We start from the raw sequence: 27911 nt of genomic DNA on the forward strand, positions 1-27911 counted from the left end.
AGAAGGTGTGCGTGGTTTATTGCAGAGACACACAGAAGGTGGCTGTATCTACAGGCTGAGAACTGGATCTTGTCCACACTCAGCCAGAGGAAGACTCCTGGGTAAGCAGGGTGGGTAGGACCCCCGCCCATCTCCCCATCCTCAGGAGGACTGTCTGAGAAAACCTTGATTGTCACTAGTTGACAAAAGAAGGGAAATGGAAGCTCAGAGACGTGAGACCATGGCCCGAAGGACAGAGCCTGGATGTGGAAGCAGGTGTTTCTGACGGCTTCCTCCCACCCCCGGGACCCCTGAACAGTGAAGAGGGAGGTAGACGCCTGCTCAGGTGGTCTCAGCTTGGGATGTGGACCCCTGAGACATGAGCAGCGACCCCAGAAGGAAGGTGTATGTTGTGGGTGCTCAGTCCTTTCGGAAATTTCAAGAAAGCTGAGAGGATGGAGGAGGGCAGGGGGGCTAGAGTCCTTCCTCCTTGTGGCCTGGCCGCCTTGAGTCTGCCCCTGGGTGCTGTGCGGGGGCTGATGAGGTAAACGGTTTCTTTTGTGATACAAGGAATCAGGTTTGATCACCCACACTGCCCTGAGTGTTGCTCAGTGCCAGGTCCTGGGGAAAAATGAAGGCCTGAGAGAGGAAGGACAGGAGACCAAGTGGGAGACGCAGGCCCTGCTGTGCAACGCCCACATGATGATACAGGGTTTATGATCTTAAGACAAGAAGCCAAACTGTTGCAGGAAGAAGGACCCCTTCCAGGGCCCAAAACTGGGCTCTTGTCTAACACTCGGAAATGAATTCTCCGAGCAGACACATGTGCTGACAAAGCAAGAGATTTTATTGGGAAAAGGCACCCGGGTGGAGAGCAGTAGGGTAAGGGAACCCAGGAGAACTGCTCTGCCACGTGGCTCACAGTCTCGGCTTTTGTGGTGATGGGATTAGTTTCTGGGTGGTCTTTGGCCAATCATTCTAATTCAGAGTCTTTGCTGGTGGCGCACGCATCGCTCAACCAAGATGGATGCTAGCGAGAGGGATTCTGGGAAGTGGACGGACACGCGGTGTTTGCTTTAGAGCGTTCTCGAGCTCTTCCGGTTGGTGGTGGCTTATTAGTTCCATATTCCTTATAAGGATCTCCTGTCATAAAACAACTCATGCAAATGGTTACTATGGTGCCTGGCCAGGGTGGGCGGTTTCAATCAGTGTGCTTCCCCTAACAAAACTGTAGATTCATCAGTATAACAAGAGGGGCATGAGATTAGATCTAAGTGTTTATAAAGGTGGAGGCATCCTAGAAATTTCTGGGTTATTAAAATCACATTTCACTCCCCTCCCTTACATACGCATGTCAGAAGGTCTGGACTTGCTCCCACTCTGTCCACAGAGGGCTGTGTGACTCTGGGCAAGTTGCCTCCCTGGGATTTGTTCGTTCACATCTCTTACCCATTTGTGAAAAACGGCATTCAGTCTTTTCCTGTGGATTTTAGGCTCTCTCTGTGTTGGGAATGTTCATCTTTGTCTACTATAAATATTGCAAACAGTGTCTTCCAGTCTCTCATTCTTTTCTGACTTGGTTTGTAGCATCCTTTTGAAATATTTAGTTTTCAAGAGGTCAAATAAATCAGACCTTCCTTATGGCTCCAGCAATTGATGAGAATGGTTTCCACAACCCAAAATTATTTTTAACATTTTTTATAATATGTTTCTAGTTCTTTTTCTTCTCCATTTTCATTTAGATCCTTTGGAATTTGTTGATTGATTGTTTAGAATCTTTTTGTTTCTTTCTCTTTCTCTTCATCCCCCCTTCCTTTTTTTCCTTCTCCTTCTCCTGATTCAAGCAGGACATGTTTAAATGGTACTTTTCTCAGTCAAAGAGTAGCACACCCATTTCTCTGCTTTCAAAAGTGCCTCCATTGCAGTCAGGAAATGACTCCATGCTTTTCCCCTCAAAGTCCCAGGCAGCAGTTTGGGAGCAGAGAGCAAGAGGCTAGAGGAAGCTCGGCCCGACACCCAGACCAGACCTGGACTGGACATCCTGTGGGAGGGGAGGTTTAGGAATGTCCTGCTCAAGTCTTCAAGTCTCAGGATAGGATATCCAATTTCAGGTAAGCCTCATGTTTTCCCACAGTTCTCTCTTCCTCTTTCTCCTCTTATAAAAATATCATGGCTGGAGTAAGGAGACTTGAAAAAAAAAAGCAGGTGTTTTCTGCTACCTGAGAGTACAATGTTCATACAAAAGCTTTCTTAAACCAAGATGGTGGAGAGCATAGACCATGTAGGTCTCACATCTTCTTTTACTGGCAGAGGATGATCTTCTGGAAAAGCATGGGATGCCCATAAATGGAAACGCTCAGAAGTCTGATGGCACTCTCTACCAGAAAGAGCTTTTATGAAGACAGACAAGGAAAACAAAGGGAATTACTCAACTGTAGGTAAAAGAGGTGTAATGCTATGTCTTTGAGAATCTTGTTGATTCATGCCCCAGTACCAAGTCCCACACCTAGACTGAGTGCTGCAGAGAATGGCAGGGGCAGTTTTACCAGAGATTGTCTCGGTAACTCTATCTACTGAGAGGGGTGACCAGAGCAAGGATAAAGGTGCAATTGGTAAATAAAAAGCAGTCATAATTTTCAGCCAAGGGAAGGAGTGTGAAAACTCTGGGTTCCTGTCACCACCATCCCTGCTTTTTATTTATTATTGTTGTTAGCAGCAAAATGAAAAGAAGCTGGGTATGGGATCTTGAACCCAGAGAGTGGGGTGGGATCCAGTTCTCCATGAAGAAGATTTCTGACTTTGGGCAAATCACAGAACATCTATGCTTCAGCTTCCTTAGCTGTAAACGGGGATACAGCGGTACACACCTCCTGGTTATCAGAACAATATGGATTATAATTTATAAAGTCTTAGAGTAACTACCAGTGCACAGCAAAATCAGAAATACAAGCCTCTCATGAGTAGCTGCTACTATAACCATAAGGACCTTTACTATCATTTCAGTCAGGTCTCAGCAAGAATACTTAAATAAGTACTCTTTTGCCTTCTTAAAATACTGCCTAAGTGTAATTGACATGCTTTCTTTTCTCATCTCCCAACAGAAGATAGTCACAACCAGAACCAAAAGAAGTGCTCTCTATATGAAGATCTGCTATTTAAAAAAATAATGGAGATAAGACAAAGGATGGACACCATCACATATGATATGTGTGAATGTAAATTTGTACAGTTTATTTGCATAACAAAGTAGCTTAAGTGTGAAAAAATGTTAGATGTTGATACCCTTGGATCCAGTCATTCTACTTCTAGAAATAGCTTAATGAAAGAATCTTAAAAGGAGGCAAAGTTTTATGCAAGAAGAGTGTTCTTTGCACTATTACTTACATAAAGAATTTAAAACAGCCTGAAGTCCAACAATCAGGAGTGGACAGCAAAGATGACACCATTCGGGTCCTCAGCTGACCAGGGCAGGGCTGCAGGGATTGGAGTGGGGCTGGTGGGACTCCAGAAAAAAGGTTTGTGGGATAAAGGCTATTGCAGAAGCGAGGAAGATGTGGGCCGTGGGAGCTACAGCACCAGGAATGTTATCAAGGCAGAGACTCGAGCACAGGGTGCATGACATCATTTTGCAATAAAAAGAGTCATTTTCCGACTAACATACATCCACAAATTGACATTTTTTGTACATTAAAGCAAGTAGAGCATAGTCATCACAAACCTGGACTTTGGATCAGAAAGACTTGGGTTCAAGGCCGGGCTCCAGCAGAAATGGGAAAACCTGGACTGACCTAAGTTTACGTGAGTTTCAGAGGCCTGCACATCATAGACAGTGGATCAATATCACCTATAATCAATTAGTAACACAAACATTCCCAACCTCATGTAATTTCCAGGGGATTCCCTTCCTACCTGATCTTCTGTCTCTGGTTTTATTGCTCCTATAACTTCGCAGATGGCTCTCTCCTGTCTGATTATCCTCTCCTTGTACCCCAACAGGAGAGCAAAACTCTGACTGGGGAGGACAGCGGTAGGATGAGTAACTTTCCTTAACAAGTGATCTGCAGAGCCCAGGGGACAGAGAACCACACTAGGTTAAATCCATGGTTGCCGAGGACCAGCCCCGGCTGATCCAGGGTATTCGAAGGGGAGACGGCGTCGGCGACTATTTATTTATTTATCAAAGATATAAAGAGTAATAGAATGAGGATAGCTCAGTAGGAAAATTCAGTGGAGAAAAGAAGCTGAGTAGCTTGGTTTACGCGGGAGACCAATAAAACTTCAAGACAAGAAGTTTGCACCACTTACGTAGGCCGCAGGCGCCCTCTCGAATAGCGGAAGGTGCCTCACCCTAGACACCTTCTCGAGTGGGTCTTAGAACCCCAGGCATAATTAGTAAGCGTGGTGGGTTCCGTGCTCCAGATGGAGACTCAGCTGGAAGTTAAAGGGAAGAATGACATGGGGAGACCAAGCGTTGGTGAGCAAGGCCCGTAGCTTTATTTTTAACAGGGGCTTTTATACACTAAGTTACACATAGAGGATAATAGGGGATGCAAAGTCATAGGTCTTTGATTCTTATCAAAAACCAGGGTTCTTTCCTGCAAATTTATCGTATACAAATGGTTTAGGTGATTTACATCATCTTCTGGCCAGAAGGCCTACTAACATTTTATGACTCTTGACAAGCACTTATCAACAAAGACTTATTTTCTCTAAGAGTAATTATTTTAAGGTTTGGCGCCATCTTCCGAAGATAAAATTGCATTCCTATAGGGCGGATGTGTAATGGGTTTACAACAAAGGAAAGAATTTATTACCTTAAGGGTCTAAAGTTACTAACACCAAGGCCACTACTTATTTTTTCTACATACCCACTATTAATTAATACATATTCAAGGATACAATTCAGGGGATGTGAAAACTTGGCAACAAACATTGACTCATCAATGAAATCCTATACTAGTTTATTCTGACAGTTTCTAACTCTCTGAGAGGCTCTAAGCTATTTGAATATCTTAAGCTTCCCGTGCCTCTCGAGGCTGGGAGACTGTAAACAATCGTATGCATAGCTGCAGGAGTCCGGGTAAACTTGTCAGGCGAGTTAGAGAGCCATCTGAGGGGTTTGGATTTAAACACTCCTAATTGCCCAGGAACTTTATTAATTGGAGCTGTAAGTTAACTCTGACAGAGAGAGTGAGATGGTGGTAGGGGACAGCCCCCAGTAAAGTCAGAGGTGAGAGCACAAAGCAATAAAGTAGGCAGACTCTGGGTTTTTTTTTTTGGGGGGGGGGGGGAATGCTCGAGAATATCCGGGTGGACTCCTGAGGCTCGATCCCGCCTTTGCGTATGCCGAGCCTCCTTCCTCATGACCTTTGTCACGAGCGGAATGCCTCACCGGCTCCCGGCACATGGTGGCACTGGTGGCTGTCCCAGGCGAAACCACCCAGGACCTCGCCCCTCGCTGCTCCCTCAGCCACTGCTCACGTGCAATCAAGCCCACAATCTCTTTTCTCTTCCCCAAGGGTGAAAGGACACCTTCTTCCAGCCTGACACAGACCAGTGAACTGAAGGGAGATCTCTGAGACCCTGCTGCTGCCACCATGAGCTCAGAAGTTCCCAAGGACCACTCAGGTAGTCAGCCACCACCTCTCTGGCAGGTTCCTACTTGTGACCCAGAATTGAGGGTGGTGGCTCCAGGCCAAATTAACCTGCCCAGTAATCAAGAACCAAGAAAGGTGTGGATAAGCATCCCCCAGAGAGGCAATGGGGAGTCCCCTGACACTTCGTGGTCTGTCCCCACAGCCTCTTCCCTGGTCCTTTCCTCAGGGAGCCACGGACAAGATGCTAACTTCCTCCCCCTGCCTCCTGACCCCCAGCTAATGACTCAGAAGTGAGGCCAGGACAGCCCATGGATGGGGTGGGCACAGCAGAGCAAGTCCCCAAGGCCAGGTGGGACAGAGAGAGGAGGTCCCCTGGAGCCTCTCCTGCCCTCTCCCTTGGTCCAAGCCTCCTTCTGCTCCCAGACCCTGGGGTGTCAACACAGAGGCTGTTTCCTCCACCCTTGCCCTGCTGCCCACCCAGCTGCTCTGTGAGGGTCAGCGGACTCTAAACTGAACCCCAATCTGGACTTTGCTTCTTCCCACACCTGTGTGACCTGGAGCACCTTACCTGTCCTAGCTGTAAAATGAGAAGAATATTTCCCTATGTTGTGATGAGGATCAAATATAATGTGTGTCGGTGGCCTGGGCTAGGGCCTGCCGCATAGTAGGTCCTGCCTAGTGCCGTGCTGTCCCCTCTACCTGGAATGTGTTAGTTCCAGGTAGAACCTCTCCCCTTCTCTAGAATCCCCTCTCTCCTGTGCTGTGCTAGGGCACCTGCCCAGGGCTCCCATGTATAAACACCTGATTACCAGGTGACTGCCTCAGGCCGGTACTAGTTCTATTGTTCTCAAATGCCCATGCAGACACCCAGGTGCTCAGTTGTTTCCTCCACCCACACCACCCCAGTCAGTCAACACACAGATCTAGTGCTGTGGGTTCCCTCCATGTGAGCCCTGAGTGATGCTCACATTTCTCCCTTAGTGATCCATGAGAAAAAACCTAAGGACACTTAATACTTCAGGGAAGAGAGAGAAAGGAAGAGAGCTGACGTCTCTTCATTTAATAAGGACACTGATATTACTGAATTAAGGCCCCACACTTAAGGCCTCATTTCACCTAATTACTGCCTAAAGCTCCCTATCTTCTAATACAGTCATTGCAGAGTGGGCGGGTCTGGGCGTTAACTTATGAATTGGGGCTGGTGCATACAGTCCACCTGAGACCCCAGATAAATCCATCAACAGCATGCCAGATGAATGCTGCTCAGAAAGGTGAACTTTAACCACTTATACTCGATACTGTTTACATCACACCATAGTTTACTTGAAACTTCAATTTTTATTTTCCTGTCTAGAGAGCCAAAGCTTTTATAAGGATGTCTTTGAGTATGTCCAGTAGAGTGTGAGTTTGGAAGAACTGTAATTCCTGCTCACTGAAGACAAACCCTGGGAGAATTTTGTGACCGAGGCCGATTTGTCCAGGTAACCATGCAGGTACACCAGGAATGTCCCCAACATGCCCCCAGGAAGGTTTTCCCAGGTTAGTTTCCTCCAGGCAGGATCCGAGGATGTTCCTCCTCAAGATCCTATGTGGAATGTTTCCTCCGTGTTATTTGTTGGCATTGAATGATGGTGGGTTGAGAAGAGAGGAAACCTGCAAGGAAGGGCAGGTTATATGACCTTGGATGAGTTATTGAACTACTCTCTGCTTCATCATCTGTTCAGTTTTACTGTGAGTATTCTGAGATCATGCATGCAAGTGCTTTTCATGATTGCTGACACAGAGTAGGTGCTCAATCGATCTTAATTTTATTTTATTAATTTTTTTTTTCGATCTTAATTTTAAAATAAGTTTGTTGGGAAGAATCAGGGACCTTCTTCCTAGAGACGAGAACCAAGAGGACTTCCTTTGGGTCAAGTCAGAAAATCCTGACCCAAACATCATTTTGTGTTTCTGGGGATTCCGACTAGAATTCTTTCATTCTCTGTCTTAGGAATTATACCAACACTGCAGGTTCCTGCTGCCCAATAAGGCAGAAAGGCTGGAGGGGAACTGATTGGACCTGGTGGGATCCTGGATCTAGCCCTGTCTAACTCTGGGCCTGTGGGTTTAAGACTCTGAGTCTCAGATTTGTTGTGTTAAGTGTCCAGTGGGAATAGCAAATCAATCTGATGGATTATAGTGATGGCCTCAGAGTGAAATGCAGAGTCAGTGGTGGGGAACCAAGTGTAGTCATCTTGTCCAAAGAACCAGGGAGGCCTAGACCAAGGTCAGACCTAAGGGTCAGGGTGGAGCAGAGGGGCCAGGTTGGAGGACTAGTAGGCAGGCTTGGGCAGCAGGGCCAGAACTAGAGTGAGGAGAGTAGGCCCAAAGGACACAGAACTGAAGGGGCTGTGACCAGAGCAGAGGTCCTGGGAGTGGGAGAGGGAACATTTCTTCCCTTCCTGATGGGATCCCCTCAAGCTGGGCTAGAGGGCCCTGCAGACCGTGTCCTCCATAACCTGCCTGGGACCTGGAATCTCCCTCCATCTGGGACCCTCTTCTAGTCTACGTGGAGCCACCCTGACAGTGGGAAGGCCGTGTGGCTCAGGGAGCCCTCCAGGGTCATAGTAAGTGGCTGCGATTGTGTGTCATTTGAGGGATTCTGAGGAGCCTCATGCATCCCCACCAAAGAGGAAAACACTTCCTCCACCAGCTGTGCAAGTGCCAGTCTCTTCAGTCTCAGCCGTTCAGATGGGTGTTTCCTCAAGTCTCTTGAATCTTTAGACGTTCCATAAAGTTCCACACAGCCTTGGGGTGGACATTCATGAAGCTGTCACAAATTAACATGTAACCCCTGACTGTTCAGGGGCCCTGGGTGCCGGGTCAGGAGTCATTGAGGTGGGCTGGAGGGCCCACGAGGAACAGGGCTCACAGCACATCTCCTGCTTCCCAGTCAATATGGGCAGTGGACAGACCCAGTGTCCTTCTGCTGAGAAGGCCAAGGGTATCAGGCTTGGGTGAGAGCAGATGCCAGCAAAATGATCGTTAAGGGTCCTTCTAGCTGAGTTTTGATTTTAAAAAAATAAAATTCTAGGCGCACAGTTAGCCAATCTGAAAAGTGTGAGGGCACAGTCCCAGGACTGTCCTTACATTTCCCTCAGGGAAAAACTGGGGGATCCCACAACCACCCTCAGGTTCTAGAACTCCCTAGAAGGATGCACAGACTCACTTAAAGCTTCAGGATCTCAGTTATGATTTATTACAGGGAAGGGGGCAGTTTCCCATCAGCCACAGGGCAGATCTGGGCAGGTTTCACACTCGAAGCTTACATTGTCCCCAGGATGCATTACTGTCCTAGGTCCAGTGTGGCAGGACACATGGAGCACTGCCCACCAGGGTGCTCACCCTATTTAACAACAAATTACCCTGACCTGTCATCTCCAGCCCCTCCCAGAGCTCAGACTAATGCCCTAGCACCCAGCTCCTCCAGAGGTCAGAACTGATACCACGTGACCCAGAGGCCCATCACATGTCAACTCATCAGACTGTCCAGTGGCCAAAGCCCCAGGCAGACGAGGACATTCTTATCAGCCAGAATATTCTTGGGGCCTAGTGACCACATCCTAGCAGCCAAGAGCAAAGAAAAAGAGGACTCCTCACTATACACTAAGGTCCTTGAATGAAGGGTTTTCTGCTCTAATCCCAATTCTCTTTGTTTATTTGTGAAGTTCCCATTTTACACACAGTCTGCAAGTGATGGTATTGGTCTGCCTTAAGAGAGATATCAAATATCTCTCTTAAGTTAAAGGTCTCCTAAGATGACCTTTGCTTATTTATTCCATGACTGAATAAGTACATGGAGCACTAGCAATATCCAAATGAGGGTTTAAGCTTGGAAACTTTTTTACATTAGTATAATTCTTGTGATTTACAATAAATCTCTGTGGTTTATGCAGGATAGAGCTTGTTGAGCCTGTTTCATAGACAAGCAAACTGTCTTTCTAAGGCTTTAATGTTCATTGTTACAGGGAAGAGGCAGATGTACTCTGTGAATATCTGATCAAGCTGCAAACAGACTTGTCCAGGGAGGACCAAGACAGGGTCCAAAAATACCAGCAGGAAAAGGAGAGGTTTTTGAAGGAGTTTCCTCAGGTAAAACAGGAGCTGAAAGAGAACATAAAAAAGCTCCGTGAGCTCGCAGACAATGTTGACAAGGTGCACAGGGACTGCACCATCTCCCATGCGGTACCCTCCTCCACCAGCATTGTGTCTGGTGCCCTGAGCATCCTTGGCATGGTTCTGGCATGCTTTACAGCAGGCCTCAGTCTGGGACTCTCAGCCACTGGAATAGGGCTGGGAGCAGCAGCTGCTGTAACAGGTAATTCCACCATGGTGGTGGAAAATGTAAACCTGTACTCCCTGGTGAAGGACGCACAGGACGTGCAGGACGGGGCAAAGACAGCATCGGCTGAGAACATGAGGCAGAAAGCCCAGGAGCTGGAGAAGAACTTGGAGAAGCTCACCAGGATCTATGAGAGTCTGCAGTAGGGCCCGACTGGGCCACCCCTAGAGCAGTGCAGGGACCAGGGACGCGTGCAGGGTCGAGGGGAGAAAGCACTTACTGTGGACTGAAGAAGACACTGAGGGCAGAATAAGGGAGAGGCAGGGAGACTAGCAATGAGAGGCCAGGAATAGGGGAGCTTTGAAAATGGGAGAAAGCCAAAGAGTTAGGATTGTAGAGATCCAGCACAAGTAGCAGGGGCTCCTCTATCACCCTCCCCAGGGTCTGATATTCCAGTAAGAAGGGTTTCCCCTGGTGAGAGTCTCTAGCCCTACTTCTCCAGCATCAACTCACCTTTGAACTCAGTAGGGAATGACTTGTTTGTTTCCATGTTTTATTAAAGTATAGTTGATTTACAATATTGTATTAGCTTCAGGTGTATAGCAAAGTGATTCCATTAAACATGTATCTATGTGCATATTTATCCTTTTGAAATTTTTTATAAGTTCTTCAGTGCAGTTCAGTTAATCGTTCAGTCATGTCCGAATCTTTGTGACCCCATGAACTGCAGCACGCCAGGCCTCCCTGTCCATCAGCAATTCCTGGAGTTTACCCAAACTCATGTCCATTGAGCCAGTGATGCCATCCAACCAGTTCATCCTCTGTCGTCCCCTTCTCCTTCCATCTTCAATTTTTCCCAGCATCAGGGTCTTTGCAAATGAGTCAGCTCTTCACATCAGGTGGCCAAAATATTGGAGTTTCAGCTTCAGCATCAGTCCTTCCAATGAATATTCAGGACTGATTTCCTTTAGGATGGACTGGTTGGATCTCCTTGCTGTCCAAGGGACTCTCAAGAGTCTTCTCAAATACCACAGTTCAAAAGCATCAATTCTTCGGCGCTCAGCTTTCTTCACAGTCCAACTCTCACATCTATACATGACTACTGGAAAAACCACAGCCTTAACTAGATGGATCTTTGTTGGCAAAGTAATATCTCTGCTTTTGAATATGATATCTAGCTTGGCGAATCCTTAGGATCTCCAAATGGGGTGGTCTCAGCTCACGTCCCTGGATTTAAGTCTTGCTGAATCCTCACCTTGATTTGAGTCTGCAGTTCCCATGGTGGCTCTCTCATGAGCTTGTGTTTATTGAGTCCATGATGGTCTGGCGTCAATTAGGCATTCTCAGCAGAGGACCTTCATGACAACTGGACATAGTTCCTCTGGATTAGCTGAGTTCTGCATCTCAGGGTGGTTTTGCTTTATGTCCAGATAAACTCATGCTAGTGGAAGAGAGAAGAATCAGTAGGAGGGAGTTTACTGAGGAAAAAAATGATTTAAAGAAAAAAAAAAGGAACTTTAAACAAGGAGTGGCGTTTACAATAGGCAGTGACAAACTTGGTTTGAATCTTGGTTCCTCCCCTGAGTTGCTGGAAGAAAGCCCCCTCCTCGCCCCTGCCAGCAGCTACCTTACTGCAAAAATCAGGTCAGATTCCTGGTCTGTGTTCCAGGGTAATTGTCAGACCAAACTGTAGGGTGTGGTCCTCATGGAGTAACACCCATCACTCCTCTGTCCCTCCCTCTGGAAGGCGAAGGTGACCATGATGACTGGGGCCATTTTCTGGGATGAAGCAGCCCTGACGGAAGGGCAGGTGGGCCTCCATGGGGTTCCAGCCCCACTGCTGCCCCTTGTGGTGGGGGCAAAAAAGAGAAGTCCACCAGGACTCTCAGGCCTAGGACCTTTTCTTCTGTTTCTTTATCTGAAAAATGGAGCCGACACTTCCTAGAGCTGATGTGAGAGAACAACAGGAAAGATATGGACAGAGCCTGCACAGAGGGTGGCTAATGCTCAGCCCTCCATACACTGTGGCTCTTTGCTCAGGAACCAAACGGAAAATCAGACTGTTTTCTGTTGTTGACTTTTGAGTTGCCAGATCACCAGCCTTCCTGTAAAGGTCCTCCATTTCGACAAAAGAAACTGTGCAACTAGAAATAATCCAGGGTAGAAAATAACAGCAGGCTCTCAGCCCTTCCCACAGACTTGGCCTCCATCCAAATGACCTTGACCGCCAAGGCTGGGCCTCCTCAGGCGAGTTGCTAGGACCTGAAGGCACTAGTTCTGTGCCTGTCAGCAGGGCCAAGTCTAGAAGGACTTGATCAAAAGGAGTTGGGTGGGGCGTGGACAGAGAGGCTGAGGGGTGGCCTTAGGCCCCTCTCCCAGGTGCCAAGGGAGCAGAGCAGGGACAGGGGACTCTGCAGGGGAGGTCCTGGAGGGCTTCTCAGAGGAGGTGATGCCAGACTTTGGCTTTACAGAGTGAGTATGATTTCTCTGGGTTCGATGCAGCAGGTGTCCCTGGCAGAAGGACCTGCATGAACAAACCCTAGAAGCCACGTGGATGTGACCCTCGGCAGCAGCAATATGACCAGTGTGTGGTGAGGAGTTGGTGTGTTCTGGAACATGCCACGTGCTGGTGGCATAAGGTGAATAAAGCAGGCAGGCTGGTGAGTGGGTTGCGGAGGGGGCGGGGAGGGGAGGGCCGAGGGTTGGAAAGTCAGCCATGGGGTGGGGGAGTGGTTGGCCAAGGGACTCACAGTGTGTTGGTGGCAGGTCTCCTTCAAGGAGCCGAGGCAGGGTGGGCTGTGTCAGAAGGATGTGAGATGTCAGGGCTGGGGTTGTTTCTCTAAGGGGGCAGCAGGAGTAGGGAAATAGTTCTGGGCGGGGCCTGGTGGGCAGGGTGTTGGTAACTTGAGCCACTCAGAAGTGAGGGTTTCACTTTCCCTTTTGGTTCTCCGAATATATCTGGGACCAGAAGGTGTGCGTGGTTTATTGCAGAGACACACGAAAGGCGGCTGCAGCTGCAGAGCTGAGAACAGCTGGATCTTGTTCACACTCAGTCAGAGGCAGACTCCTGGGTAAGTAGAAGAGGTAGGACCCCCGCCCATCTCCCCATCCTCAGGACCACTGTCTGAGAAAACCTTGATTGTCACTAGTTGACGAAAGGAAATGGAAGCTCAGAGAAGTGAGACCATGGCCCAAAGGACAGAGCCTGGAAGTGGAAGCAGATGTTTCTGATGGCTTCCTCCCACCCCCGGGACCCCTGAACAGTGAAGAGGGAGGTAGACGCCTGCACAGGTGGTCTCTGCTTGGGATGTGGACCCGTGAGACATGAGCAGCAACCCCAGAAGGAAGGTTTATGTTGTGGGTGCTCAGTACTTTGGGAAATTTCTAGAAAGCTGAGGGGATGGAGGAGGGCAGGGGGGCTAGAGTCCTTCCTCCTTGTGGCCTGGGCACCTTGAGTCTGCCCCTGGGTGCCGTGCGGGGACTGATGGGGGCAAACGGTTTCTTTTGGGATACAAGGAATCAGGTTTCATCACCCACGCTGTCCTGAGTGCCTGCTCGGTGCCAGGTCCTGGGAAAAATGAAGACCTGAGAGAGGAAGGACAGGAGACCAAGTGGGGAGACGCAGGCCCTGCTGTGCAACGCCCACATGATGATACAGGGTTTATGATCTTAAGACAAGAAGCCAAACTGTTGCAGGAAGGAGGACCCCCTCCAGGGCCCGAAACTGGACTCTTGTCTAATACTCACAAATGAATTGTCCAAGGAGACACATGTGCTGACAAAGTAAGAGATTTTATTGGGAAAAGGCACCCAGGTGGAGAGCAGTACCATAAGGGAACCCAGGAGAACTGCTCTGCCACGTGGCTCACAGTCTCGGCTTTTGTGGTGATGGCATTAGTTTCCGGGTGGTTTTGGCCAATCATTCTAATTCAGAGTCTTTCCTGGTGGCGCACGCATCACTCAGCCAAAATGGATGCTAGCGAGAGGGATTCTGGGAAGTGGACGGACACACGGTGTCGGCTTTAGACCTTTCCCAAGCTCTTCCGGTTGGTGGTGGCTTATTAGTTCCGTGTTCCTTATAAGGATCTCCTGTCATGAAACAATTCATGCAAATGGTTACTATGGTGCCTGGCCAGGGTGGGCGGTTTCAATCAGTGTGCTTCCCCTAACAAAACTGTAGATACATCAGTATAACAAGAGGGGCATGAGATTAGATCTAAGTGTTTATAAAGGTAGAGACATTCCTAGAAATTTCTGGATTATTAAAATAACATTCCACTCTCCTCTCTTACATACCCATGTCAGAAGGTCTGGACTTGGCCCCACTCTGTCCACGGAGAGGCAACCCTGGGCAAGTTGCCTCCCCAGGAATTGTTTGTTCACATCTCTCACGCATTTGTGAAAAACGGCATTCAGTCTTTTCATGTGGATTTTAGGCTCTCTCTGTGTTGGGAATGTTCATCTTTGTCTACTATAAATATTGCAAACAGTGTCTTCCAGTCTCTCATTCTTTTCTGACTTGGTTTGTAGCATCCTTTTGAAATATTTAGTTTTCAAGAGGTCAAATAAATCAGACCTTCCTTATGACTCAGGCAATTGTGTCTTGATGAGAATGGTTGGTCCAACTCAAAATTATTTTTAACATTTTTTTCTAGTATGTTTCTAGTTCTTTTTCTTCTCCATTTTCATTTAGATCCTTTGGAATTGATTGATTGATTGATTAGAATCTTTTTGTTTCTTCCTCTTTCTCTTTGTTCCCCCTTCCTTTTTTTCCTTCTTCTCATTCTCATTCAAGCAGGACATGTTTATGTGGTACTTTTCTCAGTCAAAGAGTAGCACACCCATTTCTGTGCTTTCAAAAGTGCCTCCATTGCAGTCAAGAAATGACTCTACACTTTTCCCCTCAAAGTCCCAGGGAGCAGTTTGGGAGCAGAGAGCAAGAGGCTGCGGGAAGCTGGGCCCCACACCCAGACCAGACCTGAACTGGACATCCTGTGGGAGGGGAGGTGTAGAAATGTCCTGCTCAAGTCTTCAGGGGCTCAGGACAGTATATCAGATTTTAGGTAAGCCTCATGTTTTGCCACAGTTCTCTCTTCCTCTTTCTCTTCTTATAAAAATATCATGGCTGGAGTAAGGAGATATGAAAAATGCAGGTGTTTCCTGCTGCCTGAGAGTACAGTGTTCATACAGAAACTTTCTTAAACTAAGATGGTGGAGAGCATAGAACATGTAGGTATCACGTCCTCTTTTACTGGCAGAGGGTGATCTTCTGGTAAAGCGTGGGATGCCCATATATGGAAACTCTCAGAAATCTGATGGCACTCTCTATCAGAAAGAGCTTTTGTGAAGACAGACAAGGAAAACAAATGCAATTACTTAACTGTAAGTAAAAGAGGTGTAGTACTATGTCTTTGAGAATCTGGTTGATTCATGCCCCAGTAACAGGTCCCACACCTCGTATTTTAGCCAGGCTGTGCCCGGGAGGGTGGAGGGAGCCCCAGAAGCCCTGGAGCAGGAGGAGCAGCAGAGAAGAGACAGAGCCCCCGCCCTGTGCTGGGAGCTGCAGAAACTCCACACAAACAGACCCACAGGCAGGAAAGGGCAATATTCCAAGGGAGACTGGAAGGGAATTAGAGGAAGACAGAAGGCGGAGGAAGCTTTTGAGATGGGCCTCCAGGAACAAGTAACATTTCACCTGGTGAGGCAGGTAGGGAAACGCCTTGGAGGGGCAGCCCGAGCGAAGGCCTGGAGGCTGGGAGGGAATCAGAGTCCCCCCAGCTGGGAGTCCTCCAAGCCCCTGGTCCAGGCCCTGTGGAGTCAGGAGGGTGAGGAAGACAGGAGTAGGATCATCGGGAGGGCCTGGTGATGGGCTAAGGACTTTGAATTTGAAACTGCCTTTACCCCTCCTGTCTCTGCCCATAGAGTATGAGCTGTACCACGTGGAAGAAGAGGTTTGGTAGAATCTCTGTCTGCCCACGTGGAGGGAATGTCTCTGTGTCTGGCCATGCAGTTGGGCAGGGACAGGCTTCTCTAGGGTCCTCCCCTCTCCCACTGGCAGCCTTTCCAGGAAGTGACCAATCAGAGGCTAACAGAGGAGGACACTCAGATATTAATCCAGCAGAAGGGAGATCCATCCAGCATCCACACCCAGCTGAGGCCCCAGACAAGGGTCAGGACCAGGACAAGAATGGCAGGGAAGGATGGAAGGATGAGGTGGACGGTCCAAATGCATTTTCAAGTGTTTGGCATCATCCAGGATCAGCCCTTTCTGCCCACACCCTCCTCCTCTCTCTGCCTTGGCTCTTGGTCCTTGTGTTTCCCAATTTCAATTGGCTGCCCTGGCTCCTGGGGTCCTACAGCTTCGAGGCAGAGAAGGAGGCAGGGGACAAGCCAGCTCTCCTCTCCCACATGCCTGGAGACGGGCCTGTCTGTGTTAATTCTCTCCCATCCACACAGTCGGTGCCCACCGCCTCCGTCACCAGGCATACTCCCTGGTAATCAAGCTGATGGTTACTATTCTTGAGGGGAATCCTGGGCATTGCAGAGGGAAGGTGATAGAAAGATTCTAGGATCAGGGCTCAGGTTAGGGGGTTTGGGGGATAGTCTAAGGAAGTTGGGCCACTCTAGACTGGGTGCTGTACAGAATGGCAGGAGCAGTTTTACCAGTGATTATCTCAGTAACTCTATCTACTGAGAGGGGAGACCAGAGCAAGGAAAAAGTTGCAATTGGTTAAAAAAAAAAAAAAAAAAGCAGTCATAATTTTCAGCCAAGGGAGGAAGTGTGAACACTCTGGGTTCCTGTCACCACCATCCTTGCTTTCTATGTATTATTATTATCAGAAAAGTGAGAAGAAGCCTGGTATGGGGTCTTGAGCCCAGAGAATGGGGTGGGATTCAGTTCTCCAGGAAGAAGGTTTCTGACCTTGGGCAAATCACAGAACATCTATGCTTCAGCTTCCTTAGCTGTAAAAGGGGATACAGTAGTACACACCTCCTGGTTATCAGAACAATATGGATTATAATTTATAAAGTCTTAGAGTAACTACCAGTGCAGAGCAAAATATGAAATACAAGCCACTCTCACGAGTAGCTGTTACTGTAACTATAAGGACCTTTACTATCACTTCAGTCAGGTCTCAGCAAGAATACTTAAATAAGTACTCTTTTGCCTTCTTAAAATACTGCCTAAGTGTAATTGACATGCTTCCTTTCTCATCTCCCAACAGAAGATAGTCACAACCGGAACCAAAAGAAATTCTCTCTATATAAAGATCTGCTATTTAAAAAAATAACAGAGAACTGGCAAGACAAAGGATGGACACCATCGCATATGATATGTGTGAATGTAAATTTGTACAGTTTCTTTGCATAACAAAGTAGCTTAAGTGTGAAAAAATGTTAGGTGTTGATACCCTTGGATCCAGTCATTCTACTTCTAGAAATAGCTTAATGAAAGAATCTTAAATGGAGGCAAAGTTTTATGCAAGAAGAGTGTTCTTTGCACTACTATTTACATAAAGAATTAAAAACAGCCTGAAGTCCAACAATCAGGAGTGGACAGCAAAGATGACACCATTCGGGTCCTCAGCTGACCAGGGCAGGGCTGCAGGGATTGGAGTGGGGCTGGTGGGACTCCAGAAAAAAGGTTTGTGGGATAAAGGCTATTGCAGAAGCGAGGAAGATGTGGGCCGTGGGAGCTACAGCACCAGGAATGTTATCAAGGCAGAGACTCGAGCACAGGGTGCATGACATCATTTTGCAATAAAAAGAGTCATTTTCCGACTAACATACATCCACAAATTGACATTTTGTACATTAAAGCAAGTAGAGCATAGTCATCACAAACCTGGACTTTGGATCAGAAAGACTTGGGTTCAAGGCCGGGCTCCAGCAGAAATGGGAAAACTTGGACTGACCTAAGTTTACGTGAGTTTCAGAGGCCTGCACATCATAGACAGTGGATCAATATCACCTATAACCAATTAGTAACACAAGCGTTCCCAACGTCATGTAATTTCCAGAGGATTCCCTTCCTACCTGTTCTTCTGTCTCTGGTTTTATTGCTCCTAAAACTTCGCAGATGGCTGTCCCCTGTCTGATTGTCCTCTCTTGTACCCCAACAGGAGAGCAGAACTCTGACTGGGGAGGACGGTGGGAGGATGAGTAACTTTCCTTAACAAGTGATCTGCAGAGCTCAGGGGACAGAGAACAATGCTGGGTTAAGGCCCAGGTGGCACTGGTGGCTGTCCAGGGGAAACCACCCAAGACCTCGCCCCTCACGTCTCCCTCAGCCACTGCTCACATGCAATCAAGCCCACAATCTCTTTTCTCTTCCCCAAGGGTGAAACGACACCTTCTTCCAGCCTGACGCAGACGGGTTAGCTGAAGGGAGATCTCTGAGACCCTGCTGCTGCCACCATGAGCTCAGAAGATCCCAGGGACTGCTCAGGTAGTCAGCCACCTCATCTCTGGCAGGTTCCTACTTGTGACCCAGAATTGAGGGTGGTGGCTCCAGGCCAAATCAACCTGCCCAGTAATCAAGAACCAAGAAAGGCGTGGATAAGCATCCCCCAGAGAGGCAATGGGGAGTCCCCTAACACTTGGTGGTCTGTCCCCACAGCCTCTTTCCTGGTCCTCTCCTCAGGGAGCCACAGACTAGATGCTAACTTCCTCCCCCTGCCTCCTGACCCCCTGCTAATGACTCAGAAGTGAGGCAGGGCAGCCCATGATGGGGGGTGGGCACAGCAGAGCAAGTCCCCAAGGCCAGTGGGACAGGGCGAGGAGGTCCCCTGGAGCTTCTCCTGCCCTCTCCCTTGGTCCAAGCCTCCTTCTGCTCCCAGACCCTGGGGTGTCAACACAGAGGCTGTTTCCTCCACCCTTGCCCTGCTGCCCACCCAGCTGCTCTGTGTGGTCAGCGGACTCTAAACTGAACCCCAATCTGGCCTTTGCTGCCTACCACACCTGTGTGACCTGGAGCACCTTACCTGTCCTAACCTGTAAAATGCGAAGAATATTTCCCTATGTTGTGATGAGGACCAAATATAATGTGTGTCTGTGGCCTGGGCCAGGGCCTGCCACATAGTAGGTCCTGCCTAGTGCCGTGCTGTCCCCTCTACCTGGAATGTGTTAGTTCCAAGTAGAAACCTCTCCCCTTCTCTAGAATCCCCTCTCTCCTGTGCTGTGCTAGGGCACCTGCCCAGTGCTGCCATATATAAACACCTGATTACCAGGTGACTGCCTCAGGCAGGTACTAGTTCTATTGTTCTCAAATGCCCATGCAGACCCCCAGGTGCTCAGTTGTTTCCTCCACCCACACCACCTTAATCAGTCAACACACAGATCTAGTGCTGTGGGTTTCCTCCACGTGAGCCCTGTTCATTTCTCCCTTAGTGATGCATGAGAAAAAGAAAACCTAAGAGCACTTCATTTCAAGGAAGAGAAAGAGAGAGGAAGAGATCTGACATCTCTTCATTTAATATGGACACTGATATTACTGAATTAAGGCCCACACTTAAGGCCTCATTTCACCTAATTACTGCCTAAAGCTCCCAATCTTCTAATACAGTCATTGCAGAGTGGGTGGGTCTGGGCGTTAACTTATGAATTGGGGCTGGTGCATACAGTCCACCTGAGACCCCAGATAAATCCATCAACAGCATGCCAGATGAATGCTGCTCTGAAAGGTGAACTTTAACCACTATACTCGATACCGTTTACATCACACCATAGTTTATTCGAATCTTCAATTTTTATTTTCCTGTCTAGAGAGCCAAAGCTTCTATAAGGATGTCTTTGAGTATGTCCAGAAGAGTGTGAGTTTGGAAGAACTGCAATTCCTGCTCACTGAAGATGAACCCTGGAAGAATTTTGTGACCGAGGCTGATTTGTCCAGGTAACCGTGCAGATACACCAGGAATGTCACCAACATGCCCCCAGGAAGATTCTCCCAGGCTAGTTATCTCCAGGCAGGATCTGAGGATGTTCCTCCTCAAGATCCTATGTGGAATGTTTCCTTCGTGTTATTTGTTGGCATTGAATGATGTTGGGTTGAGAAGAGATGAAACCTGCAAGAAAGGGATGGTTATATGACCTTGGAAGAGTTACTGAACTACTCTCTGCTTCATCATCTGTTCAGTTTTATTGTGAGGACTCTGAGATCATGCACGCAAGTGCTTTTCATGATTGCTGATACAGAGTAGGTGCTCAGTAAATGTTAATTTTAAAATAAGCTTGTTGGGAAGAATCAGGGACCTTCTTCCTGGAGACAAGAACCAAAGAGGACTTCCTTTGGGTCAAGTTGGAAAATCCTGACCCAAACATCATTTTGTGTTTCTGGGGATTCTGACTAGAATTCTTTCATTCCCCATCTTAGGAATTATACCAACACTGCAGGTTCCTGCTGGCCAATAAGGCAGAGAGGCCAGAGGGGAACTGATTGGACCTGGTAGGATCCTGGAACTAGCCCTGTCCAACTCTGAGTCTCACATTTGCTATGGGTTAAGTGTCCAGTGGGAATAGCAATTCAATCTTATGGATTGTAGTGATGGTCTCAGAGTGAACTGCAGAGTCAGAGGTGGGAACGAGGGTCAGACCTAGGGGTCAGGTGGAGCAGAGGGTCCAGGTGGGAGGACTAGTAGGCAGGCCTGGGCAGCAGGGCCAGGACTAGAGTGAGGAGAGTAGGCCCCAAGGACACAGAACTGAAGGGGTGTGACTCTAACAGAGGTCCTGGGATTGGGAAGGGACATCTCTTCCCTCCTGATGGGATCCCGTCAAGCTGTGCACAGGGCCCTGGATGACCCTGTCCTCCCTACCCTGCCTGGGACCTGGAATCTCCCTCCATCTGGGACCCTCTTCTAGTCTACGTGGAGCCACCCTGACAGTGGGAAGGCCGTGTGGCTCAGGGAGCCCTCCAGGGTCATAGTAAGTGGCTGCGATTGTGTGTCATTTGAGGGATTCTGAGGAGCCTCATGCATCCCCACCAAAGAGGAAAACACTTCCTCCACCAGCTGTGCAAGCACCGGTCTCTTCAGTCTCAGCCGTTCAGATGGGTGTTTCCTCAAGTCTCTTGAATCTTTAGACGTTCCATAAAGTTCCACACAGCCTTGGGCCACAGGCTCATGAAGCTGTCACAAATTAACACGTGACCCCTGAGAGGTCAGGGGCCCTGGGTGCTGGGTCAGGAGTCATTGAGGTGGGCTGGAGGGCCCACAAGGAACATGGCTCACAGCACATCTCCTGCTTCCCAGTCAATATGGGCAGTGGACAGACCCAGTGTCCTTCTGCTGAGAAGGCCAAGGGTATCAGGCTTGGGTGAGAGCAGATGCAAGCAAAATGATCGTTAAGGGTCCTTCTAGCTGAGTTTTGATTTTAAAAAAATAAAATTCTAGGCGCACAGTTAGCCAATCTGAAAAGTGTGAGGGCACAGTCCCAGGACTGTCCTTACATTTCCCTCAAGGGAAAATTTGGGGGATCCCACAACCACCCTCAGGTTCTAGAACTCCCTAGAAGGATGCACAGACTCACTTAAAGCTTCAGGATCTCAGTTATGATTTATTACAGGGAAGGGGGCAGTTTCCCATCAGCCACAGGGCAGATCTGGGCAGGTTTCACACATGAAGCTTCCATTGTCCCCAGGATGCATTACTGTCCTAGGTCCAGTGTGGCAGGACACATGGAGCACTGCCTGCCAGAGATGCTCACCCTATTTAACAACAAGTTACCCTGACCTGTCATCTCCAGCCCCTTCCAGAGGTCAGACCAATGCCCTAGAGCCCAGCTCCTCCAGAGGTCAGAACTGATACCACGTGACCCAGAGGCCCATCACATGTCAACTTACCAGACAGTCCAGTGGCCAAAGTCCCAGGCAAACGAGGACATTCTTATCAGCCAGAATATTCTTGGTGCCTAGCGACCACATCCTAGTAGCCAAGAGTAAAGAACAAGTGGACTCTTCACTATACACTAAGGTCCTTGAATGAAGGGTTTTCTGCTCTAATCCCAATTCTCTTTGTTTATCTGTGAAGGTCCCAATTTACACACAGTCTGGAAGTGATGGTATTGGTCTGCCTTTGAGGTGTCTTTATCAAATATCTGTCTTAAGTTAAAGGTCTCCTAAGATGACCTTTGCTTATTTATTCCATGACTGAATAAGTACATGGAGCACTAGCAATATCCAAATGAGGGTTTAAGGTTGGAAATATTTTTACATTAGTATAATTCTTGTGATTTACAATAAAATCTCTATGGTTTATGCAGGATAGAGCTTGTTGAGCCTGTTTCATAGACAAGCAAACTGTCTTTCTAAGGCTTTAATGTTCTGTTACAGGGAAGAGGCAGATGTACTCTATGAATATCTGATCAAGCTGCTAACAGACTTGGCCGAGGAGGACAAAGACAGTCTCCAAAAATGCCAGCAGGAAAAGGAGAGGTTTTTGAAGGAGTTTCCTCAGGTAAAACAGGAGTTGAAGGAGAACATAAAAAAACTCCATGAGCTCGCAGACAATGTTGACAAGGTGCACAGGGACTGCACCATCTCCAATGTGGTAGCTTCCTCCACCGGCATTGCGTCTGGTGCCCTGAGCATCCTTGGCGTGGTTCTGGCACCCTTTACAGCAGGCCTCAGTCTGGGACTCTCAGCCACTGGAATAGGGCTGGGAGCAGCATCTGCTGTAACAGGTATTTCCACCATGGTGGTGGAAAAGGTAAACCTGTCATCAGCAGAATCCCAGGCCAGTCTCCTTGACAGAGCCAAAATAACATCCTATAAAAGGCATCTCATCAAAGTTAAAGAATTTGGGAAGCATATTCGTGCCATCAGGGTGGCCAGAGGCTACCCTCGATTAGTAGCCACTGCTCAGCGCTACATAACCACTGGCCGAGTCTCTGTCCAAAGTGCCCGGCAGGTGAGAAGTCATTTCCAAGGCACAGCTCTGTCAGTGACTAGAGGAGCCCGTATCTGGAGAGGAATTGTGTCAGGTTTATTCATGGGGCTGGACGTATACTGCCTGGTGAAAGATGCACAGGAATTGCAGCAGGGGGCAAAGACAGCATCGGCTGAGAAGATGAGGCAGAAAGCCCAGGAGCTGGAGACGAAGTTGGAGAAGCTCACCTGTATCTATGAAGTCTGCAATAGGGCCCGACTGGGCCACCCCTAGAGCAATGCAGGAACCAGGGACGTGTGCAGGATCAAGGGGAGAAAGCACTTATTTTGGACTTAAGAAAACACTGAGGGAAGAATAAGGGAGAGAAAGGGAGACTAGCAATGAGAGGCCAGGATACAGGAGCTTTGAAAATGGAAGAAAGCCAAAGATTTAGGACTGTAGAGATCCAGCACAAGTAGCAGGGGCTCCTCTATCACCCTCCCCAGGGCCTGATATTCCAGCAAGAAGGGTTTCCCCTGGTGATGGTCTCTAACTCTACTTCTCCAGCATCAACTCACATTTGAACTCAGCAGGCAGTGACTTGTTTGTTTCCATGTTTTATTAAAGTATAGTTGATTTACAATATTGTATTAGCTTCAGGTGTATAGCAAAGTGATTCCATTATACATGTATCTATGTACATATTTATCCTTTTGAAATTTTTTATAAGTTCTTCAGCTCAGTTCAATTAGTCCTTCAGTCATGTCCGACTCTTTGCAACCCCATGAACTGCAGCACGCCAGGCCTCCCTGTCCATCACCAACTCAAGGAGTTTACCCAAACTCATGTCCATTGAGCTGGTGATGTCATCCAACCAGCTCATCCTCTGTTGTTCCTTCTCCTTCCACCTTCAATCTTTCCCACCATCAGGGTCTTTTCAAATGAGTCAGCTCTTCGCATCAGGTGGCCAAAGTATTGGAGTTTCTGCTTCAGCATCAGCCCTTCCAATGAATATTCAGGACTAATTTCCTTTAGGATGGACTGGTTGGATCTCCTTGCTGTCCAAGGGACTCTCAAGAGTCTTCTCCAACACCACAGTTCAGAAGCATCACTTCTTCAGTGCTCAGCCTTCTTTATGGTCCAACTCTCACATCCAAACTTGACTACTGGAAAAATCATAGCTTTGAATACAGGGAACTTTGTCGGCAAAGTGATGTCTCTGCTTTTTAATACGTTGTCTAGGTTGGTCATAACTTTTCTTCCAAGAAGCAAATGTCTTTTAATTTTATGCCTGCAGTCACCATCTACAGTGATTTTGGAGCCCAAGAAAATGAAGTCTATCACTGCTTCCATTTTATCCCCATCAAGGAGGGTTGCATGATGCCAAATTCTCTCCCCATTCATGGAAGATGGAGAGATGTGGACAGCAGAGTGGGACCCAGAGTCTCTGTGAAGGAAGAGTTCAGGCAGCTTTCCCCCTGAGGTGGGGCTGTTCCAGAAGGGAGTTGACACTTGATGCCAGTTGCAGAGGGACCCCATTGGCCCCGCCAGACTCAGCTCCCTGTGGCCCCTAGGGACTTGGGCCTCTGAGCTCTCTTCTTCGGACAAGCGGTAATTGATGTTTATGACTCATCTCAAGCTAACAGGGAACATTTACGGAAGGAAAGTACATTTTTAGACTACTGGAAGGTTGAAGGATTTCTCTTCCTCTAAGGAAATGGCATAGTCCAGAAAACAGAACGACCTGCCAGTTTCCCCACAGGGGGCCAGTCTGAACCTTAGTTTTCCCAGGTGCCATTAGGAGAGTAAATGCTTCCATCGCAGGGCTGTGGTAGCTTGCACGATGTTGAGTGTGAAAGTGTTTTACAGACTGTAAAGCGTTCAGGTGCTGCTATGTTTTCCCACAAAGGTTCAGCTTTAACAAATATTGTTTCAATATTTGAAAATTGTCAAATTTACCATTTTACCCACTTTTATGTGTACAGTTCAGTGGTATTAAGGAAACTCACGTGACTGTACAACCAGCATCACCATCCATCCACAGAATGTTTTACATCAAAAATAAAACTCTGTTGCAATTATATACGAATACCTCATTCTCCCTCCTCTGCACCTCTGGCAAGCGCCAGTGTACCTCTGATCTTTATGAATTTGCCTCCTCTCAGGACCTCATGTGATTGGAATCATACAATATTTGTCCTTTGTGATGGGATTTTTTTTCTTTCTTTTTTACTTCCTGTGGTAAAATACACACAACCTAAAATTGACCACTTAACCATTTTTAAGTGTACAGGTGAGTGGTATCGAACACATTCATCTATTGTGCAGCCATCACCACCATGCGTCTCCACATTCTTTCTTCCTGAAACCTGAGACTCTGCTGGACTGTAACTCCTCTCCCCCTCCCACAGGCCCTGACGACCACCACCCTGCTTTCTGTCTTTATCGATTTGCCTACTCTGCAAACCTAATAATAACAGGAAATACAATAAGTTTTTGGTAACTGTTTTATTTCACTGAACACAATGTCTTCAAGGTGCATCTAGTCCATAGCATGAGTCTGAATTTTCTTCCTTTTAAAATAATTTTTTAAAAAAGAACTTTCTTCTTCTTTTAAGTGAGTAATAGTCTGTGGTATGTATAGACAGGATTTTTCTTATATTATTTTCCTTTCTTCCACACTGTGGCTATTGTGACGAGAGCAGCCTGCAGAGAGTGGCCGAGACCAGTTCCCCTGAGGTCACCTGTGCTGTCAGCCTGGAGGGGATCCCCTGTGCTCTGCCCCCTGGTGCCCATCTCCATCAGCAACTCTGATGACTCTAAAGCCCTCAGGTCACATGCTCAGTCTGAAGCTCCCTACTCACTCCCACTGATCCTATACAAAGGGATGAGGACAGGCAGGTGGGTCACTGTAGCCATCCTGGGGTACTTCTCTTGTGATGTTGGGGTCAAGTGGAGCCCAATTTTATCGTCACTGAATCTTTAGGATCTCCAAATGGGGTGATCTCAGCTCATGTCCCTGGTTTTAAGTCTTGCTGAATCCTCACCTTGATTTGAGTCTGCAGCTCCCATGGTGGCTCTCCCAAGAGCTTGTGTTTATTGAGTCCATGATGTCTGGCATCTATTAGGCATTCTCAGCAGAGAACCTTCATGACAACTGGACACAGTTCCTCTGGAGTAGCTGAGTTCTGCATCTCAGGGTGGTTTTGCTTAACTTCCAGATAAACTCATGCTAGTGGAAGAGAGAAGAATCAGTAGGAGGGAGTTTACTGGGAAAAAAATCATTTAAAGGGGAAAAAAAGGAACTTTAAACAAGGAGTGGGATTTACAATAGGCAGTGACAAACTTGGTTTGAATCTTGGTTCCTCCCCTGAGTTGCTGGAAGAAAGCCCCCTCCTCACCCCTGCCAGCAGCTACCTTACTGCAAAAATCAGGTCAGATTCCTGATCTGCATTCCAGGGTAATTGTCAGACCAAACTGTAGAGAGTAGTCCTCATGGAGTAACACCCATCACTCTTCTGTCCCTCCCTCTGGAAGGCGAAGGTGACCATGATGACTGGGGCCATTTTCTGGGATGAAGCAGCCCTGACGGAAGGGCAGGTGGGCCTCCATGGGGTTCCAGCCCCACTGCTGCCCCTTGTGGTGGGGGCAAAAAAGAAAAGTCCACCAGGACTCTCAGGCCTAGGACCTTTTCTTCTGTTTCTTTATCTGAAAAATGGAGCCGACACTTCCTAGAGCTGATGTGAGAGTACAACAGGAAAGATATGGACAGAGCCTGCACAGAGGGTGGCTAATGCTCAGCCCTCCATACACTGTGGCTCTTTGCTCAGGAACCAAACGGAAAATCAGACTGTTTTCTGTTGTTGACTTTTGAGTTGCCAGATCACCAGCCTTCCTGTAAAGGTCCTCCATTTCGACAAAAGAAACTGTGCAACTAGAAATAATCCAGGGTAGAAAATAACAGCAGGCTCTCAGCCCTTCCCACAGACTTGGCCTCCATCCAAATGACCTTGACCGCCAAGGCTGGGCCTCCTCAGGCGAGTTGCTAGGACCTGAAGGCACTAGTTCTGTGCCTGTCAGCAGGGCCAAGTCTAGAAGGACTTGATCAAAAGGAGTTGGGTGGGGCGTGGACAGAGAGGCTGAGGGGTGGCCTTAGGCCCCTCTCCCAGGTGCCAAGGGAGCAGAGCAGGGACAGGGGACTCTGCAGGGGAGGTCCTGGAGGGCTTCTCAGAGGAGGTGATGCCAGACTTTGGCTTTACAGAGTGAGTATGATTTCTCTGGGTTCGATGCAGCAGGTGTCCCTGGCAGAAGGACCTGCATGAACAAACCCTAGAAGCCACGTGGATGTGACCCTCGGCAGCAGCAATATGACCAGTGTGTGGTGAGGAGTTGGTGTGTTCTGGAACTGTGCCACATGCTGGTGGCATAAGGTGAATAAAGCAGGCAGGCTGGTGAGTGGGTTGCGGAGGGGGCGGGGAGGGGAGGGCCGAGGGTTAGAAAGTCGGCCATGGGGTGGGGGAGTGTTTGGCCAAGGGACTCACGGTGTGTTGGTGGCAGGTCTCCTTCAAGGAGCCGAGGCAGGGTGGGCTGTGTCAGAAGGATGTGAAATGTCAGGGCTGGGGTTGTTTCTCTAAGGGGGCAGCAGGAGGCGGGGAATAGGTCTGGGCGGGGCCTGGTGGGCAGGGTGTTGGTAACTTGAGCCACTCAGAAGTGAGGGTTTCACTTTCCCTTTTGGTTCTCCGAATATATCTGGGACCAGAAAGTGTTCGTGGTTTATTGCAGAGACACAAAAGGCGGCTGCAGCTGCAGAGCTGAGAACAGCTGGATCTTGTTCACACTCAGTCAGAGGCAGACTCCTGGGTAAGTAGAGGAGGTAGGACCCCCGCCCATCTCCCCATCCTCAGGACGACTGTCTGAGAAAACCTTGATTGTCACTAGTTGACAAAAGAAAGGAAATGGAAGCTCAGAGAGGTGAGACCATGGCCCGAAGGACAGAGCCTGGATGTGGAAGCAGATGTTTCTGATGGCTTCCTCCCACCCCCGGGACCCCTGAACAGTGAAGAGGGAGGTAGACGCCTGCTCAGGTGGTCTCAGCTTGGGATGTGGACCCCTGAGACATGAGCAGCGACCCCAGAAGGAAGGTTTATGTTG

The 27911-nt window shown here is 48.2% G+C and overlaps 1 protein-coding gene and 1 long non-coding RNA gene across 18 annotated transcripts; one reads left to right on the forward strand and one right to left on the reverse strand.

Moving 5' to 3' along the window:
• LOC505078 (apolipoprotein L, 3) lies at nucleotides 1-24841 on the forward strand. Of its 17 annotated transcripts, XM_059886160.1 has the most exons (13): nucleotides 1-101; nucleotides 1938-2090; nucleotides 2290-2413; nucleotides 3081-3194; nucleotides 5499-5607; nucleotides 6931-7057; nucleotides 9587-9710; nucleotides 12403-12539; nucleotides 12872-12971; nucleotides 13050-14963; nucleotides 15159-18349; nucleotides 19666-19792; nucleotides 22226-24841. In XM_059886160.1, exons 11-13 carry the CDS (start codon nucleotides 18319-18321, stop codon nucleotides 23052-23054), a joined length of 987 nt encoding a protein of 328 aa, XP_059742143.1. In that variant the 5' UTR covers nucleotides 1-101; nucleotides 1938-2090; nucleotides 2290-2413; nucleotides 3081-3194; nucleotides 5499-5607; nucleotides 6931-7057; nucleotides 9587-9710; nucleotides 12403-12539; nucleotides 12872-12971; nucleotides 13050-14963; nucleotides 15159-18318; the 3' UTR covers nucleotides 23055-24841. The 17 variants fall into 17 exon arrangements, with proteins under 17 accessions (XP_059742143.1, XP_010803630.1, XP_059742142.1 ...); XM_010805328.3 differs by having other exon boundaries at nucleotides 3081-5607; nucleotides 6931-12539; nucleotides 12869-12971; ... (2 more) ...; nucleotides 17127-17245; nucleotides 18241-18349; XM_059886159.1 differs by having other exon boundaries at nucleotides 9587-12539; nucleotides 12869-12971; nucleotides 14810-14963.
• On the reverse strand, nucleotides 23984-27476 carry LOC132345318 (uncharacterized). Its single transcript, XR_009494601.1, has 2 exons — nucleotides 27302-27476; nucleotides 23984-25992 (listed from the first exon to the last, which is right to left on the reverse strand). It is a non-coding gene; the product is annotated as an uncharacterized lncRNA (long non-coding RNA).
• Between the last annotated feature and the right edge of the window lie 435 nt (nucleotides 27477-27911).

The sequence above is a fragment of the Bos taurus genome, chromosome 5, assembly GCF_002263795.3.
Source record: "Bos taurus isolate L1 Dominette 01449 registration number 42190680 breed Hereford chromosome 5, ARS-UCD2.0, whole genome shotgun sequence".
Lineage (NCBI taxonomy): Eukaryota > Metazoa > Chordata > Mammalia > Artiodactyla > Bovidae > Bos > Bos taurus.